At 28.4% G+C, this 13,248-nt stretch overlaps 5 protein-coding genes across 5 annotated transcripts; 1 reads left to right on the top strand and 4 right to left on the bottom strand.

Moving 5' to 3' along the window:
* Positions 1–1,924: 1,924 nt before the first annotated feature.
* On the bottom strand, positions 1,925–2,437 carry BX663DRAFT_433721 (uncharacterized protein; the record flags this gene model as incomplete). The annotated part of the gene is made up of 2 exons (XM_051523012.1): positions 1,925–2,260; positions 2,324–2,437. Coding segments are annotated over 2 exons (450 nt in total), but the record flags the coding sequence as incomplete, so codon positions are not given.
* A 3,988-nt stretch (positions 2,438–6,425) lies between these two features.
* On the bottom strand, positions 6,426–7,352 carry BX663DRAFT_507950 (uncharacterized protein). Its single transcript, XM_051527416.1, has one exon. The coding sequence runs from the start codon at positions 7,103–7,105 to the stop codon at positions 6,800–6,802; it is 306 nt and encodes a 101-aa protein (XP_051383224.1). The 5' UTR covers positions 7,106–7,352; the 3' UTR covers positions 6,426–6,799.
* On the bottom strand, positions 7,194–7,591 carry BX663DRAFT_45173 (uncharacterized protein). Its single transcript, XM_051523764.1, has one exon. The coding sequence runs from the start codon at positions 7,537–7,539 to the stop codon at positions 7,282–7,284; it is 258 nt and encodes an 85-aa protein (XP_051383223.1). The 5' UTR covers positions 7,540–7,591; the 3' UTR covers positions 7,194–7,281.
* Positions 7,592–10,601: 3,010 nt separating this feature from the next.
* Positions 10,602–10,928, top strand: BX663DRAFT_418871 (uncharacterized protein; the record flags this gene model as incomplete). Its single annotated transcript, XM_051522378.1, has 1 exon — positions 10,602–10,928. A coding segment is annotated over one exon (327 nt), but the record flags the coding sequence as incomplete, so codon positions are not given.
* An 885-nt stretch (positions 10,929–11,813) lies between these two features.
* Positions 11,814–12,805, bottom strand: BX663DRAFT_507945 (uncharacterized protein). Its single transcript, XM_051527415.1, has 3 exons — positions 12,777–12,805; positions 12,728–12,733; positions 11,814–12,363 (listed from the first exon to the last, which is right to left on the bottom strand). Exons 2-3 carry the CDS (start codon positions 12,731–12,733, stop codon positions 12,130–12,132), a joined length of 240 nt encoding a protein of 79 aa, XP_051383221.1. The 5' UTR covers positions 12,777–12,805; the 3' UTR covers positions 11,814–12,129.
* Between the last annotated feature and the right edge of the window lie 443 nt (positions 12,806–13,248).

Raw genomic sequence — 13,248 nt, 5'->3', positions numbered from 1 at the left:
TTCTTTTTGTTATTTTGGCCAAGGATTATTTGTCTATGCCAAGTATTTAAATTTGGCAGTTAACTTACCATATTGTTTTACTAAATCATTTTCTAAATACATAGAGGGGAATAATTAGAGCCTATCAAAAGTAGACGCTATATCAGTGCTACTTAAAAATTATCAAGAAAAGACACTGGTTCAACAGGATATTTGCAGTATTATTAATTTAGTTGAAGAGAAAGACTAATTTGATATTACCGATAATACAACACTTTGTTCATATCTTAAGCCATTTCTAATGTAACAACAATTGGCCAACAGGTGCTACTAAGCTATGTCAGCAAAGAAGAATTCACGTAAAATAATGTTCCATTAAATTGGCTCGTTTTTTATAATAAAAAATATTCTTCTCTGAAGATTAGCCTTCAAAACTTCTCTCTATTTCCTGCATCGGATACAGAAGATCAATACAAGACAGGTAAATACAGCTATGTATAGCTATATCTCGACTTGAAGTTCGGAGCTTCTTCAGTAGAGTCTCAAATTCAGTTATTGGCGCTCAATACTACAATCGTTTTTTCTAAAGGGCCACAAGTATGAAATATATAGAGAGAAACAAACATTAGGTAGTCTGAGGTGCAAAGGGAAAATACTAACAAAAAACGTCTGTAATTCTCAAAAGTCTCAACAATATTAAAAGAAAAAAGTAAACACTTTAATGAATTCCATTTTGCACTCTTGGAAAAATTGTATATTTATAGTATTTTTAATGGGTATGTTGATTCAATTTTCTTTTTTTTGCCTTTGGCGAGAACATAACACGAGGGACTTTACAGGGAGCCTCCTCATGATGTACTCTCGATCTAGTAATACCTTTCAATCTCGACGCTGGTAATCTCACTGTAAAACTTTCTGTAACTTCGGTAACCAGTTTTTCCAAGTGATTCTTTGAAGTTGGGAGATAACGAATTTTACGAGCTTGTTGTATATATGATGATGTATTACAAAATATAGTATAGATATTCAATCATTATCAAAGAGGGATGATGTTATCATATATTAGTGGTGCACTTCATGTACACGATACTAATCTACTTTAGTATATGAGACACACTTGTGTTAGAATGAAACTATAAAATTACAGAGATGTTATGTAATAGATGTCTTAAACATGAAAGAAGAATAGTTGCTGATCAATATATAAAATACTTAATATTGAAAATTAATTACCTATAAGAAGCACTATCTTCAGTATGGTTATGCACAATTATAAACAATCTCTAAAGAGTTATATAGAATAGAAACTTGAGGAGTTGATTAGAAGATGATAGAGATATGTGTTTCAATAAAGAAACAATATTGTATCAATTCGAGATCATTCTGAAGTTCTAAAAAAAAAAAAAAAAAAATTATTATTTAGTTTAATTTGAGATACCATTGGTAACTAATTATTTGAATCAGATTAGCATTTGGAACATAACTGACAGCTGAGATTAATTGATCAGTCAGGTTCTTCATTATCAAGGTTAAACAAGATTCATAATTATCTATTGGATATGTCTATGGTTTTATAATATTAAATCAAGAAATTTTACCCGTTTCCAGAAGATATAAATAAGGATCCATTTTGTATAATTTTAAAGAGACAGCTTTTTTGAAATAAAAGAATTAAACAAAGTTTTCACAGACTTTTATCGTTTCTTATATTTTTTCTTTTATATTATTTTCTTCTTAATCAACAGAGCTAAAGAATTATTGAAATTACCTTACCTTAAACTTAAAAAGTGCATTGATAGTCTCTGAGACATGTTTAATCGCTTCCTTGCTTGTGGGGAGGGAAAGTTCTTCGATCAAATTTGCAACATATAATCCTTCTTTTTCTTCTAAGCTATACATGTAGCCGACATTACCTATTTGTCAAAATTGTCATTATTGTTAAAGCCTATAATATACTTGAACGTTTTAGTAAACACTTACCAATAAAATCCATAACCACTACAGTCTTCGTTTTTATGTTGTATTTTCGATTCAATTGGTTCAACATCGACAAATTTGTTCGCAAATTTTTAGATTGCTGCTTTGTGGCCGTGGCAGAGCTTGCATTGCTTTTCTTCCACTCATTCGTTGATAATTCAACTCTTTCCATATTCAAGTTCATCACAACGATCGCATCAATTTTTCTTATGGCGCAAGTTGAGAAGACATTTTCTCCTGAAAAAGGAAACAAAGAATGGTTTACGATCATCTGCTCTTTTGCGGCCAAACAACCAGGCTCACACTAGAATTTTAACAGATTTATAATCAGTTAGCATTGTACTTAACACATATGCAAAACTTCAACATACTCTAGTATTTTCAGTTTTGTTCCACAAAAAAGACAATCCAAGAGCTTTGCACAGTGTCGGTATGCTGTCAACTCACTATTATCTTCTGAGTAGTCTTCAACATTTTCAATACTATTGTGTAATGAACGCGTTAGTGTTGTGGTTTAGGTAAGTTTAGATAATTAAAATAGAAGTCAAAGAAATAAAAATAAAGAAAATAAAACAGAAGAAGTACGTTGAGACTTGTCAATAAGTTTATTAAAAGTTAATTCAATACAAGTATTGTTCTTAGTTATATGTTATACAAAATAATGTAAGAGTATTTATATATTTTGTGGATAAGGATAATGAGTAATAAGAAGATAAAAATATAACAAATAGTATTGGATAATATAATTATAGATATAGATATAGATTCATGTCTTTTGTATATATTCATTTTTATAACTAATACGTGTATTCTGAGTAGAATCAATTATTACGCGTATTTGTATTATTCTTAGTTTACCCCAGTTTAACTTGTATAAAGTTATTTTTATAAATTTATATTCAGCAGAACAATAATAGAAGAAAGAAAGTATATTTTTAGATGTAGGACTTTTTATTAATTAATTATTTTTCTATACAATGGTAAATATACTAAATATGTTTATAGAGAGAATTATTATACAAATGCACTATGTATTCTATTATGACTATTTATCTTATTGAATTAAATTATAAATCTTACAACCATGACAACAATGACTATTATCAAAACTGAGAGTAGAATGAATATTATGCTGTGAAGCGCGATATATTAGTTTTATTTGAATAACCTCTTTATTATGTAATAAATGATGGTTTATTTCTATTAACTTGATTATAAAGGCTACTACAATCATAATAATATTAATAAAAATGTGATTTAGACAAGTGAATGCTGCTATGACAAAGCCTTTAAGCACTAATTTTATCTCCGAATAATTCTGCATACAATAGGATATGTTTTTATCTTTATTCCTTGAGTCGCCATGCTGTCATTGTTGCTAAAAATATAAAATGTAATAAATCATTATTTCTAGGTGTGATGGAAGGTAAATAAAAGATAAAAGACAAAATAAAAAGAGAGAAAGGGAACAAAAGGAAGTATAGTTTGAGACTGTTTTTTATTCAATAAATAAAGTTAAAAAAAAAGCTAAAGAAAGAAGTTAAAGATTATTTTGTGTCTAAACAACTGCTTGTATTTATATTAATGAATCCTGAATCAAAGAAATAGAAATAACCGTCAAAGAACATGAGTCATGAAACAGTGTTAGTATTCGTATATACGTCTTGTTGATTCAAGAGACTGATCTATGGATTATCTATTGGGTGTTATAATGATCTGATCAAGTTTTAAATAAAAAATTTATTGTTTAATCTGAGTATATGTTCCTGATATCTTTTATGTTTTATTTTATTGGATCAGAGACGACCTGAATCCTTTATCAAGGTTATAAAAATAAATATTTAGAAATGATACGATGTCTTATAATTGATACATCTAGACAATTGGATGTCAATAAGTTTTATATTATTTACAAGATGTTATATACAGAGTTTTATTTCATATTCAGGCTTATATTTTATCCTGTATTATGTAATTCATCTATTATAATATTACTCATGATTATATCCAGAGCTTGTTCTATAACACTGCTGAATATAAATTTATAAAAATAACTTTATACAAGTTAAACTGGGGTAAACTAAGAATAATACAAATACGCGTAATAATTGATTCTACTCAGAATACACGTATTAGTTATAAAAATGAATATATACAAAAGACATGAATCTATATCTATATCTATAATTATATTATCCAATACTATTTGTTATATTTTTATCTTCTTATTACTCATCATCCTTATTCACAAAATATATAAATACTCTTACATTATTAATACTTATATCGTATAACATAATAATAACACTACTTATGTTGAACTTAATTCTTAATAAAACTTATTGATAAGTCTCAACGTACTTCTTTTGCCTGTTTTATCTTTATTTTATTTCTTTTATTTATATTTTAATTATTTAACTTACCGAAACCACAACAATTAGACGTTCTATTCAATGGTTGTGAGATCAAATTAGCAGAGTAAGTACACACATATATTGAAATGAAAAAAAAATAGTTTATCTCATCATATTTTAACCGTTCTCTTAGTGGAGAGACCGCCTGTGAAAGCTGCGGGAAACTAATCGAGGTGAATAAACGCCTCTTCAATGTTGATGATGTTTCCCCATCGTACTCAAGAAAAATCGATCTGATATTAAAGTATGAAGACAACAAGAACGTGGAACTTTGTTCGAATGAATGGAAGCGAATGAAAGTCAGCACTGATTTAAAGATTAAACAACAATCAAAGAACCTTCGTGTAAATACAGCAATAATCAACAACCTTCAAGCAGAGTATGGGCCATCCTTCAATACCATTCTGGCAATGGATGTGATCGGTAATTGCTTTTGAATGAAAGGTTATATGATTTTATGTGTATTAAAGTGTTTGTCTTTGAAAGTAGGATCAAAAGGTTACGTTTACCAATTAAAAAAAATACGATAATTACTTTGTGGCTACACCTTACTCCACCATTATTATTCCGTTAAAGCTATCTAATATCGCTTGTTTTAAAATGCTTATTACATCTCCTCTCTTTAAATTTAAGGTAACTGCTTCTATATTTCGTGTCCCAAACCTGTTTAGGTTTTTTACCAGTTTTTTTTTTTCATCTTTTACTACAATAGAAATTTTATACAGCCGTTATCCCATAATTACTGGAAAAAATTCTCGAACATGAAGTAAATCATAACCTGGGTGGAGTTTGGACTGTTGATATACCTACTCAACCACAATCAAGTAATAATTTAATCTTTTTTAATACAAAAAAACAGAAAGAATAGTTATGAATAAAATGATAGCAACCAAAAGAAACAAAACCCGGCAGCACTTAAAGTTTGACTTCCTTTCCCCTTCTTATGACGTTATACTGTAAACAGATAGAGGACAGTCAAACTTATAGAATTTAGCGTTTTCTCAAAAATAAATGGCGGAAAGACAAAAATAAATGTCGGAATTAGAAAAATAAATGTTGTTATGACTGTAGTCGTATTTACAACTAAGTTAATAGAAATAAACTACCATTTATTACGTAACAAATAGGTTATTCAAATAAAACTAGTGTATTATACTTCACAGCATAATATTTATTCTACATTCAGTTTTAATAATAGTCATTGTTAGGGTATTCGAGCATTAAAAATAATTATATACTTTGCATTATGTAATAATAATAAGAATTCAATAGGTTTATGACTATTATATTCAATTATATAATTATTTATACAAGTCATACATACTATATATACGCATCTATAATATTAAATATTGTTATGTAATAACATCTTATAGGATGATAATAATAGTAGTTTATAAATAGTTGGTATTGTTGTGGCGGGAATATTCACTGTGAATTAATATTAACGCGTTGCTTACCCCAGAAACAATAATCAGGTATATCTTTAATAACAGCAAAAGCTCAGGTAGAAATATGTATACTGCATGCAAAATTATTTAGGACAATATTTGTGCATAAGGGCTTTATTATAGCAGTATTTACTGTCATGGTTGTAAGATTTATAACTTAATTCAATAAGATAAATAGTCATAATAGAATACATAGTGCATTTGTATAATAATTCTGTCTATAAACATATTTAGTATATTTACCCTTGTATAGAAAAATAATTAATTAATAAAAAGTCCTACATCTAAAAATATACTTTCTTCTATTATTGTTCTGCTGAATATAAATTTATAAAAATAACTTTATACAAGTTAAACTGGGGTAAACTAAGAATAATACAAATACGCGTAATAATTGATTCTACTCAGAATACACGTATTAGTTATAAAAATAAATATATACTAAAGACATGAATCTATAATTATAACTCTTAGTAATCCTTCTATAATTATATTATCAAATACAATTTGTTATATTTTTATCTTCTTATTACTCATCATCCTTATCCACAAAATATATAAATACTCTTACATTATTTTGTATAATTTATAACTAATAACAATACTTGTATTGAATTAGCTTTTAATAAAACTTATTGACAAGTCTCAACGTACTTCTTCTGTCTTGTTTTCTTTCTATTTTATTTCTTTTATTTAATCCCTTAAACCTACCTGAACCACAACATTTACTCATCTAAATCACACTCCTATTGATATCACTTACCTTGCAAAACATATAAATAGCCCTCGTCATTTTTCCGTATTATTTTCTTCTTGGACAATTTTTGTATTATTTTTTCTTCAATAAACTATACGAATTTTTCACAGACTTGTCTTTACTTTTTTCTCTTTTCTCATCTTTTGAACTCAAAGTAGTAGTAAAGGCGTTTGACGGGAAGATGCAATAGTTGTTTCATCAATAAAGTAATGAGCCTGAGCCTATTCATCGCTTGGTAGCCTTTTCATGAACGGCGCTTTGTCTGTTTCGGTGAGTTTTTTAGTTATTTCTCTCCTTGTTGAATTGATACATATTGTTAAAGCAATTGGTTCAACTTGATATTTATCTATGATATGCCCACAATATTTAATAAGGCGACGGATGAACTGTTTATCTACAACATTCTGTATTTCAATTATTACAGGGGGAGAAAGCATCTGTTGGTGAAGTAACTGGTGTATATAGAACGTCCGCTCGACGGCCATCAATCCATTCACATGGACTACAAATGTAATGATCAATTGCATTTTCACCAATAAGCGCTGTGAGTATTAAGTTCATAATTCTTGAGTTTTGAAGTGCTAGTTTGGTCATTAAATCAGTGCCGGGTCGATGATTATAAGGAATTACGAATTGTAAAAGAGCTTGATCTAGGATAAGAGAAAAAAAAAGAAAAATGAATTACTACATTAACAAGCAGTTATCAACACAGCGGAATACCTATGAAACTAACACCAGACATTTTGATTATAAATATACAGAAAAAAAAAACATCGACAAGGTTGTCGATAAAAAGTTTTCTAGGTGCTGATTGGTCAAAAATACTTTTTTTATCCGACAAGGTTGTCTGTTTTATAGAATAAGCTCTGGATATTATCGAAAGTAATATTGTAGTAGATGAATTACATAATAAAGGATAAACTATAAGCCTGAATATGAAATAAAACTCTGTACATAACATCTTGTAAATAATATAAAACTTATTGACATCCAATTGTCTAGATGTATCAAATATAAGACATCGTATCATTTTTAAATATTTATTTTTATAACCTTGACAAAGGATTCAAGTCTGTTGTGATTGTAGTAGCCTTTATAATTAAGTTAATAGAAATAAACCATCATTTATTATATAATAAAGAGGTTATTCAAATAAAACTAATATATCGCGCTTCACAGCATAATATTCATTCTACTCTCAGTTTTGATAATAGTCATTGTTTGAGTATTCGAGCATTAAAAATAATTATATACATTATATTATGTAATAATAATAATTCAATAGGATTATGACTGTTATATTCAATTACATAATTATTTATAAGTCATACATATTATATATAGATAGCTATAAAGATAAATGTTGTTATGTAATAATATCTTATAGGATAATAATAATAGTAGCATATAAATAATTGGTATTGCTATAGCTGACATATTCACTGTGAATTAATATTGACGCGTCGCTTACCCCAGAAACAATAATTTAATATTTTTAGTAACAGCGACAGCTCAGGCAGAAAAGAATAAAAATAGATCTTATTGTAGGCAGAATTATTCGGAGAAAATATTTATGACTAATGCTTTATTATAGCAATATTTGCTTATCCAAATCATAGTTCTATTAATATCACTTACCTTGCAAAAACATATAAATAACCCTTTACTTTTTCACATAATTTTTCCTGGTACAATTTTTGTATTATTCTTCTAAATAAAAACTACACGAAGTTTTCACAGACTTGTCTTTTGTCTTTTTCTCTTTCTTTAACTTTTTGCTGTCAAAACAAAGTCGTCTTTGATCCAATAAAATAAAACATAAAAGATATCAGGAATATATACTTAAATTAGACAATTTAAAACCTTAATCAGATCATTATAACACTTAATAGATAATCCATAGATCAGTCTCTTGAATCAATAAGATGTATATATCTGAATACTAACACTGTTTCATGACTCATGTTCTTTGACGGTTATTTTTATTTCCTTGATTCAGGATACATTAATATAAATACAAGCAGTTGTGTAGACATGAAAAACTTTCCTTTAACTTTCAATTCTTATTCTTTATTTTTAATTGAATAAAAACAGTCTCAAACTATACTTCCTTTTGTTCCCTTTCTCTCTTCTTTTTCTTTCTCTTTTCTTTCTCTTTTAAATTTTACGTTCCATCACAAAACCGACAAGGTTGTCGATAAAAAGTTTCCTAAATTCTGATTAGTCAAAAAAACTCTTTATTACTTATTGTTTCTTAACCAATCCCATTTGACTCGACTCCAACTTGTAATGCGATATATGCTCTCCAGACAAAAAATTAAATCGTTTATAACTGTACTTGAGGCTTGCTATGTGGAATTCAAACTCCAATGTGCATGTTTTTTAACTTCTTGAATACTGTGGCCCAATTCGACTGCCCATGTACTTGAAACTGACCTGACCGAATGAGTACTACAGTCCTTTGTGCTGATCCCTGCGTCAGCCATTATCGATTTTATATAATTAGCTCTCTATAGTTATTGGTTTAACTGAAGTTGAGGTTTTTGGTGAAACCACATAAGTTAAAAGCAGTGTTTGGTCTTCTTCTAGTGTTTCTCATAAAATTGATACCTTTTGTTGATAAGATAAAGATAACAAAAGAATAAGACAGAATAAATCTGTGAAAACTTTGTATAAAACTTTTATTATCAATAAAAATTAAAAATAAAAAACTGAATTTCTCCAAGATGAGTGCAAAATGAATCCATATTTATATCTTGTAGGAGAACGGGTTATTTCGTGACAGGAACAGAGTGGAGATATCTTGAAAGAAGAATATTTTCCCATAGAATAATTAAAGTTATTGTGTTTGAGCTCTAGTCTTTGCCCTGACTGAGAATTAATCTCAGTTAACTCTAATAAATATTACATTATTAGTGCTTGATCTAGCCGGTTATTTTTTTTGAAGCCAAATAATGAAATCTCGTTTGTTCATACTTGTGAATGATATAGGGAAGATGCTTTGTATTATATTCATTCCTTACTATAATGCTTGAATGAATGTCATTATATTGTATAGTGTATAGATAGTATATAATTATATTTATAAATTAGTATATAAGACAATATTATAATAATAATGTGTATATATAACTAATAAGTATAATCTATAATTCATATATCTTTATCATTAATAACTCCTTAGACTATGTTTTTCTTATCATTATTTCGTAGAGTTAGTATTTATTATAATATTATTTTTCTCATCGCAAGAATGTCTTATATAAACTGAAATCAAATAATATTGTATGCATAAAGCGTATAACTAATAATCATAATATCATTCTGTTCTTCATGACTCTGATTTGTATATTATAAAATATTATGTAATACGTCATTATATACACAACATGCTGTGTTTATTTATTGTCTACAAAAAAAAAATACAACATACTTACAGCACACACGATAAATAGTCTAATGGAATGCAAGGAGTTCCTGCGCTAATCAGCTCTCTGCCCACATTCAATGGATCAACCTTTTTTCTTTGTGACAAGATGCACTTGATTCGTAATGTCAGTCGTCTCTGTTATGATCTGATTTCATCTGTAGAAAATGCACGTTTCAAAGTGTTAGATACCTCAGAATACACTTTTGATTTAAACAGCTTTTACTTACGTCCCAAAAAATTCTTCAAAGTCATTGACAATTACGTCAATGAATCAAGAGTTCATATACCTTTGTCTTTTGAAGGTACCTGGCAATGTGCAAAAGGTCATGGTCGTGCTGTTGATTGGCATGACTTACTGCTTTACATCATTCCTACACTCATCATCTAACATCTAAAACATAAAGAAACAAGAGATGCAATCATTAGCTTGGTGTACGTATGCTCAATTGTTTTGCAATAGTCAATTTCCATGGCTGACTTGAACAAAATGAATAGGTATATGTAGTACTAAAATGTCTAAAGAACTACGATGATTAACATAATTTCTTATAATTAGACTCTTTAACCTGTGGCACATATTTTTAAAAAGATAAATCACCCTAGGAAGGATCAACGTAAGAGTAGTCACTGTCAATAACCATTACCTCTGCCATTTACAACATATAATCAACAAAGCTGGCCCATTAAAAGCATATTCTTGTCGCAACTTGGAAAGAACTATAAAAAAATATAGTAACTTGATCAAGTCTAAAAGCAAAATCAACACTAATGCTTCAAATGTCATCAGAAATCAAGTGGGGTATAACTCTTATCATGTCCATAATCTTACCCAAAGCTTAGTTCCCAATCCGACATACTCCCTTGATTCATTCTGGACCCATCCTTCAGACATCTTTCATTACCCTCAATTATGGGAACCTTTTATACAAGATACACTTTCGAGTGGATCTTTGGCTGATTTGTCTTGTTGTGGTATTGCAAATACTAAAGTTATTAGAGCTTTAAAACACTCCTATATAAGAACTACAGGCAACAATGGTGTGGAACTGGACAATTTACAGGTTGGAATAGCGGTAAAAGCCTAGAAAGATTCAAAGCAATATTCGTCAGTTTTCGATCGTAAAAGCAAAAATATTTATACTAGAGCAGGCAATATTGTTCTGTTTGATGTTAATACAAATAAAAGATAAAAAAAGAAAGAAAAAAGTTTTACCAAAATAATTCTAGTTTCAACATTACATTGCTAGTCGTGTTAAGAATGCTTGATTTGTAGGCACAGTCGAGTGCTATTTAAAGCATAAATAAAATAACAAAGTAAGCTTTCTTGCAGTAATTGAGGAAATGAAATATCACTAAATTGACGACTATGGTGTGTTAATTGTAACAAGCAATTCAAAAGGAAATGAATTCCAAAAAATCACTATATACGATATACCGGACATTGTCGAATGTGTTGATCTGGTAAAACTTTTGGCTACAAAAACAAGTTCAAAGTTGTTTGGCCCCACTTTCAACATCACAAAAAACTTAATGGAATGCTTACTGATCTTTAAAATTGCATTTGTAATGCGTTTAAAGTTCATCCTTACATTAATAAAAGGGTTTTTTTTTTTTTTCAATTCCAAGTAATTATTGTATACATATAATCAGATCTGTTAATAAGTTTCGTAAAGGATCATTGAGATAATAGTAGGGGGAAGAAATATAGAAAGAAAGACATGAAAAGAAAAAATAAAAATTGTTTATTGTACTAAAATTTATGTTCCACTAAAACAACCTCATTTGCATAAAGAAGCTGATGAGGCATGTAAAAAGATGGCAAACGAATCTTTAAAGTTATAAACTTAGAGGAAACTATTGTTTCTTTTTTTTTAAGAGAAAATGGCTTACTTACTTTTCTATTTACGCTATTATAGAGAGATTGTCAAAAACATAAATGAATTTAAGTTTCCTTAATGACCGATCTTCATAAACTAAAAGAAACTATCTTGGGTCAATTTACATAGATGCTTTAGTGTATAAAAAAAAATATAATAAATAATTAAATTTTTCTTAAAAAAAAAAAAAAGAACTTGAATATTATTTGGGTTATTAGACACAAATTTTGGTTCAGGATCAAAATCATACGCTGTGTGCGCTGTAATTGTTGTATAACTTCATTGATGGCTTCAACTTACTAGGTTTCGACTGCTTTTTAACTGAGGGCTCTTCAGCAATTTTTTCGGGGCGCTTGATGCTCAAGTAAGTTTGTCGGCTAGTTATTATTTCAAGAACTATGTTGGGATCATCGACATGTGTTAAAACATCCTCCATCAGATCGTAAATTTTTTCTCCTTCTTCATTAAAAATGTTTTCCTGTCCATCTTCATAAAAAAAAGGTATTCATCATTATGTTATATTTTATTAGAAAGAGAGAGGAACAAAACCAGGTATAGAAGATGTGCGACAATTAGGCACAATCTTCCAGCCAATTTTAGTTAGCTAGTTCCCGACAATTGTTTTAACTAAAGTAGACAAAAACAATTTAAACTCTTGACGTTCATTTTTGAGAAAACGCCAAATTCCATAGGTTTGACTGTAACAAAGAATAATTACTGGAATATATTCCTTGACTCTTAATAAAGATAATTTGATAAATACATATATGGTTCTTATAATTCTTAGTGTAGCCTTAATATAATTGAATGAATATGTAGAAAATTCTATTCTCATTAATTACTGTCATATTACAGAAAATATAAATGGCAAACATGTGTTACATATCATACATTATTATCCAAATGGAAGTCTAAGTTACCATGATTTGTCTTTTTCCTTTTTATTCCATAATATAAGAGGGTTGCTTCATATTGACTTATTTATACAAAATCAATTTATAAGTCGTGTATATCATCCAGCTCTCTTTCAAATTTGTACGATTTATAAATACATGTTTTTTTTATATAATGGTGCCCTTGATTTTATATGTGTAACGTAGAGATAAATTAACGCCTTTTTTATTTATTTGTATGACATGTATATTGTTAAACAAAATAGAAAAAAAAAAAGAAAGAAAGGTAATTGTGTTAATCAAGCATATTAATATAAAAGTCCATAGATCCTACTTTTCCTTTCTTTTTTTTTTCTTTTATCATTAACACTTTAGACACTTTATTTTTTTTCTGATCTTCATTTTCTGTATTCTATATATTTTATATATATTTAAGAATACCTATTCCTTTCGTTTTTTTTATTATTATT

The sequence above is a fragment of the Cokeromyces recurvatus genome (assembly GCF_025118155.1).
Source record: "Cokeromyces recurvatus strain NRRL 2243 chromosome Unknown BX663scaffold_11, whole genome shotgun sequence".
In the NCBI taxonomy this organism is placed as follows: domain Eukaryota; kingdom Fungi; phylum Mucoromycota; class Mucoromycetes; order Mucorales; family Mucoraceae; genus Cokeromyces; species Cokeromyces recurvatus.
This window is presented reverse-complemented; position numbering and strand designations above follow the sequence as displayed.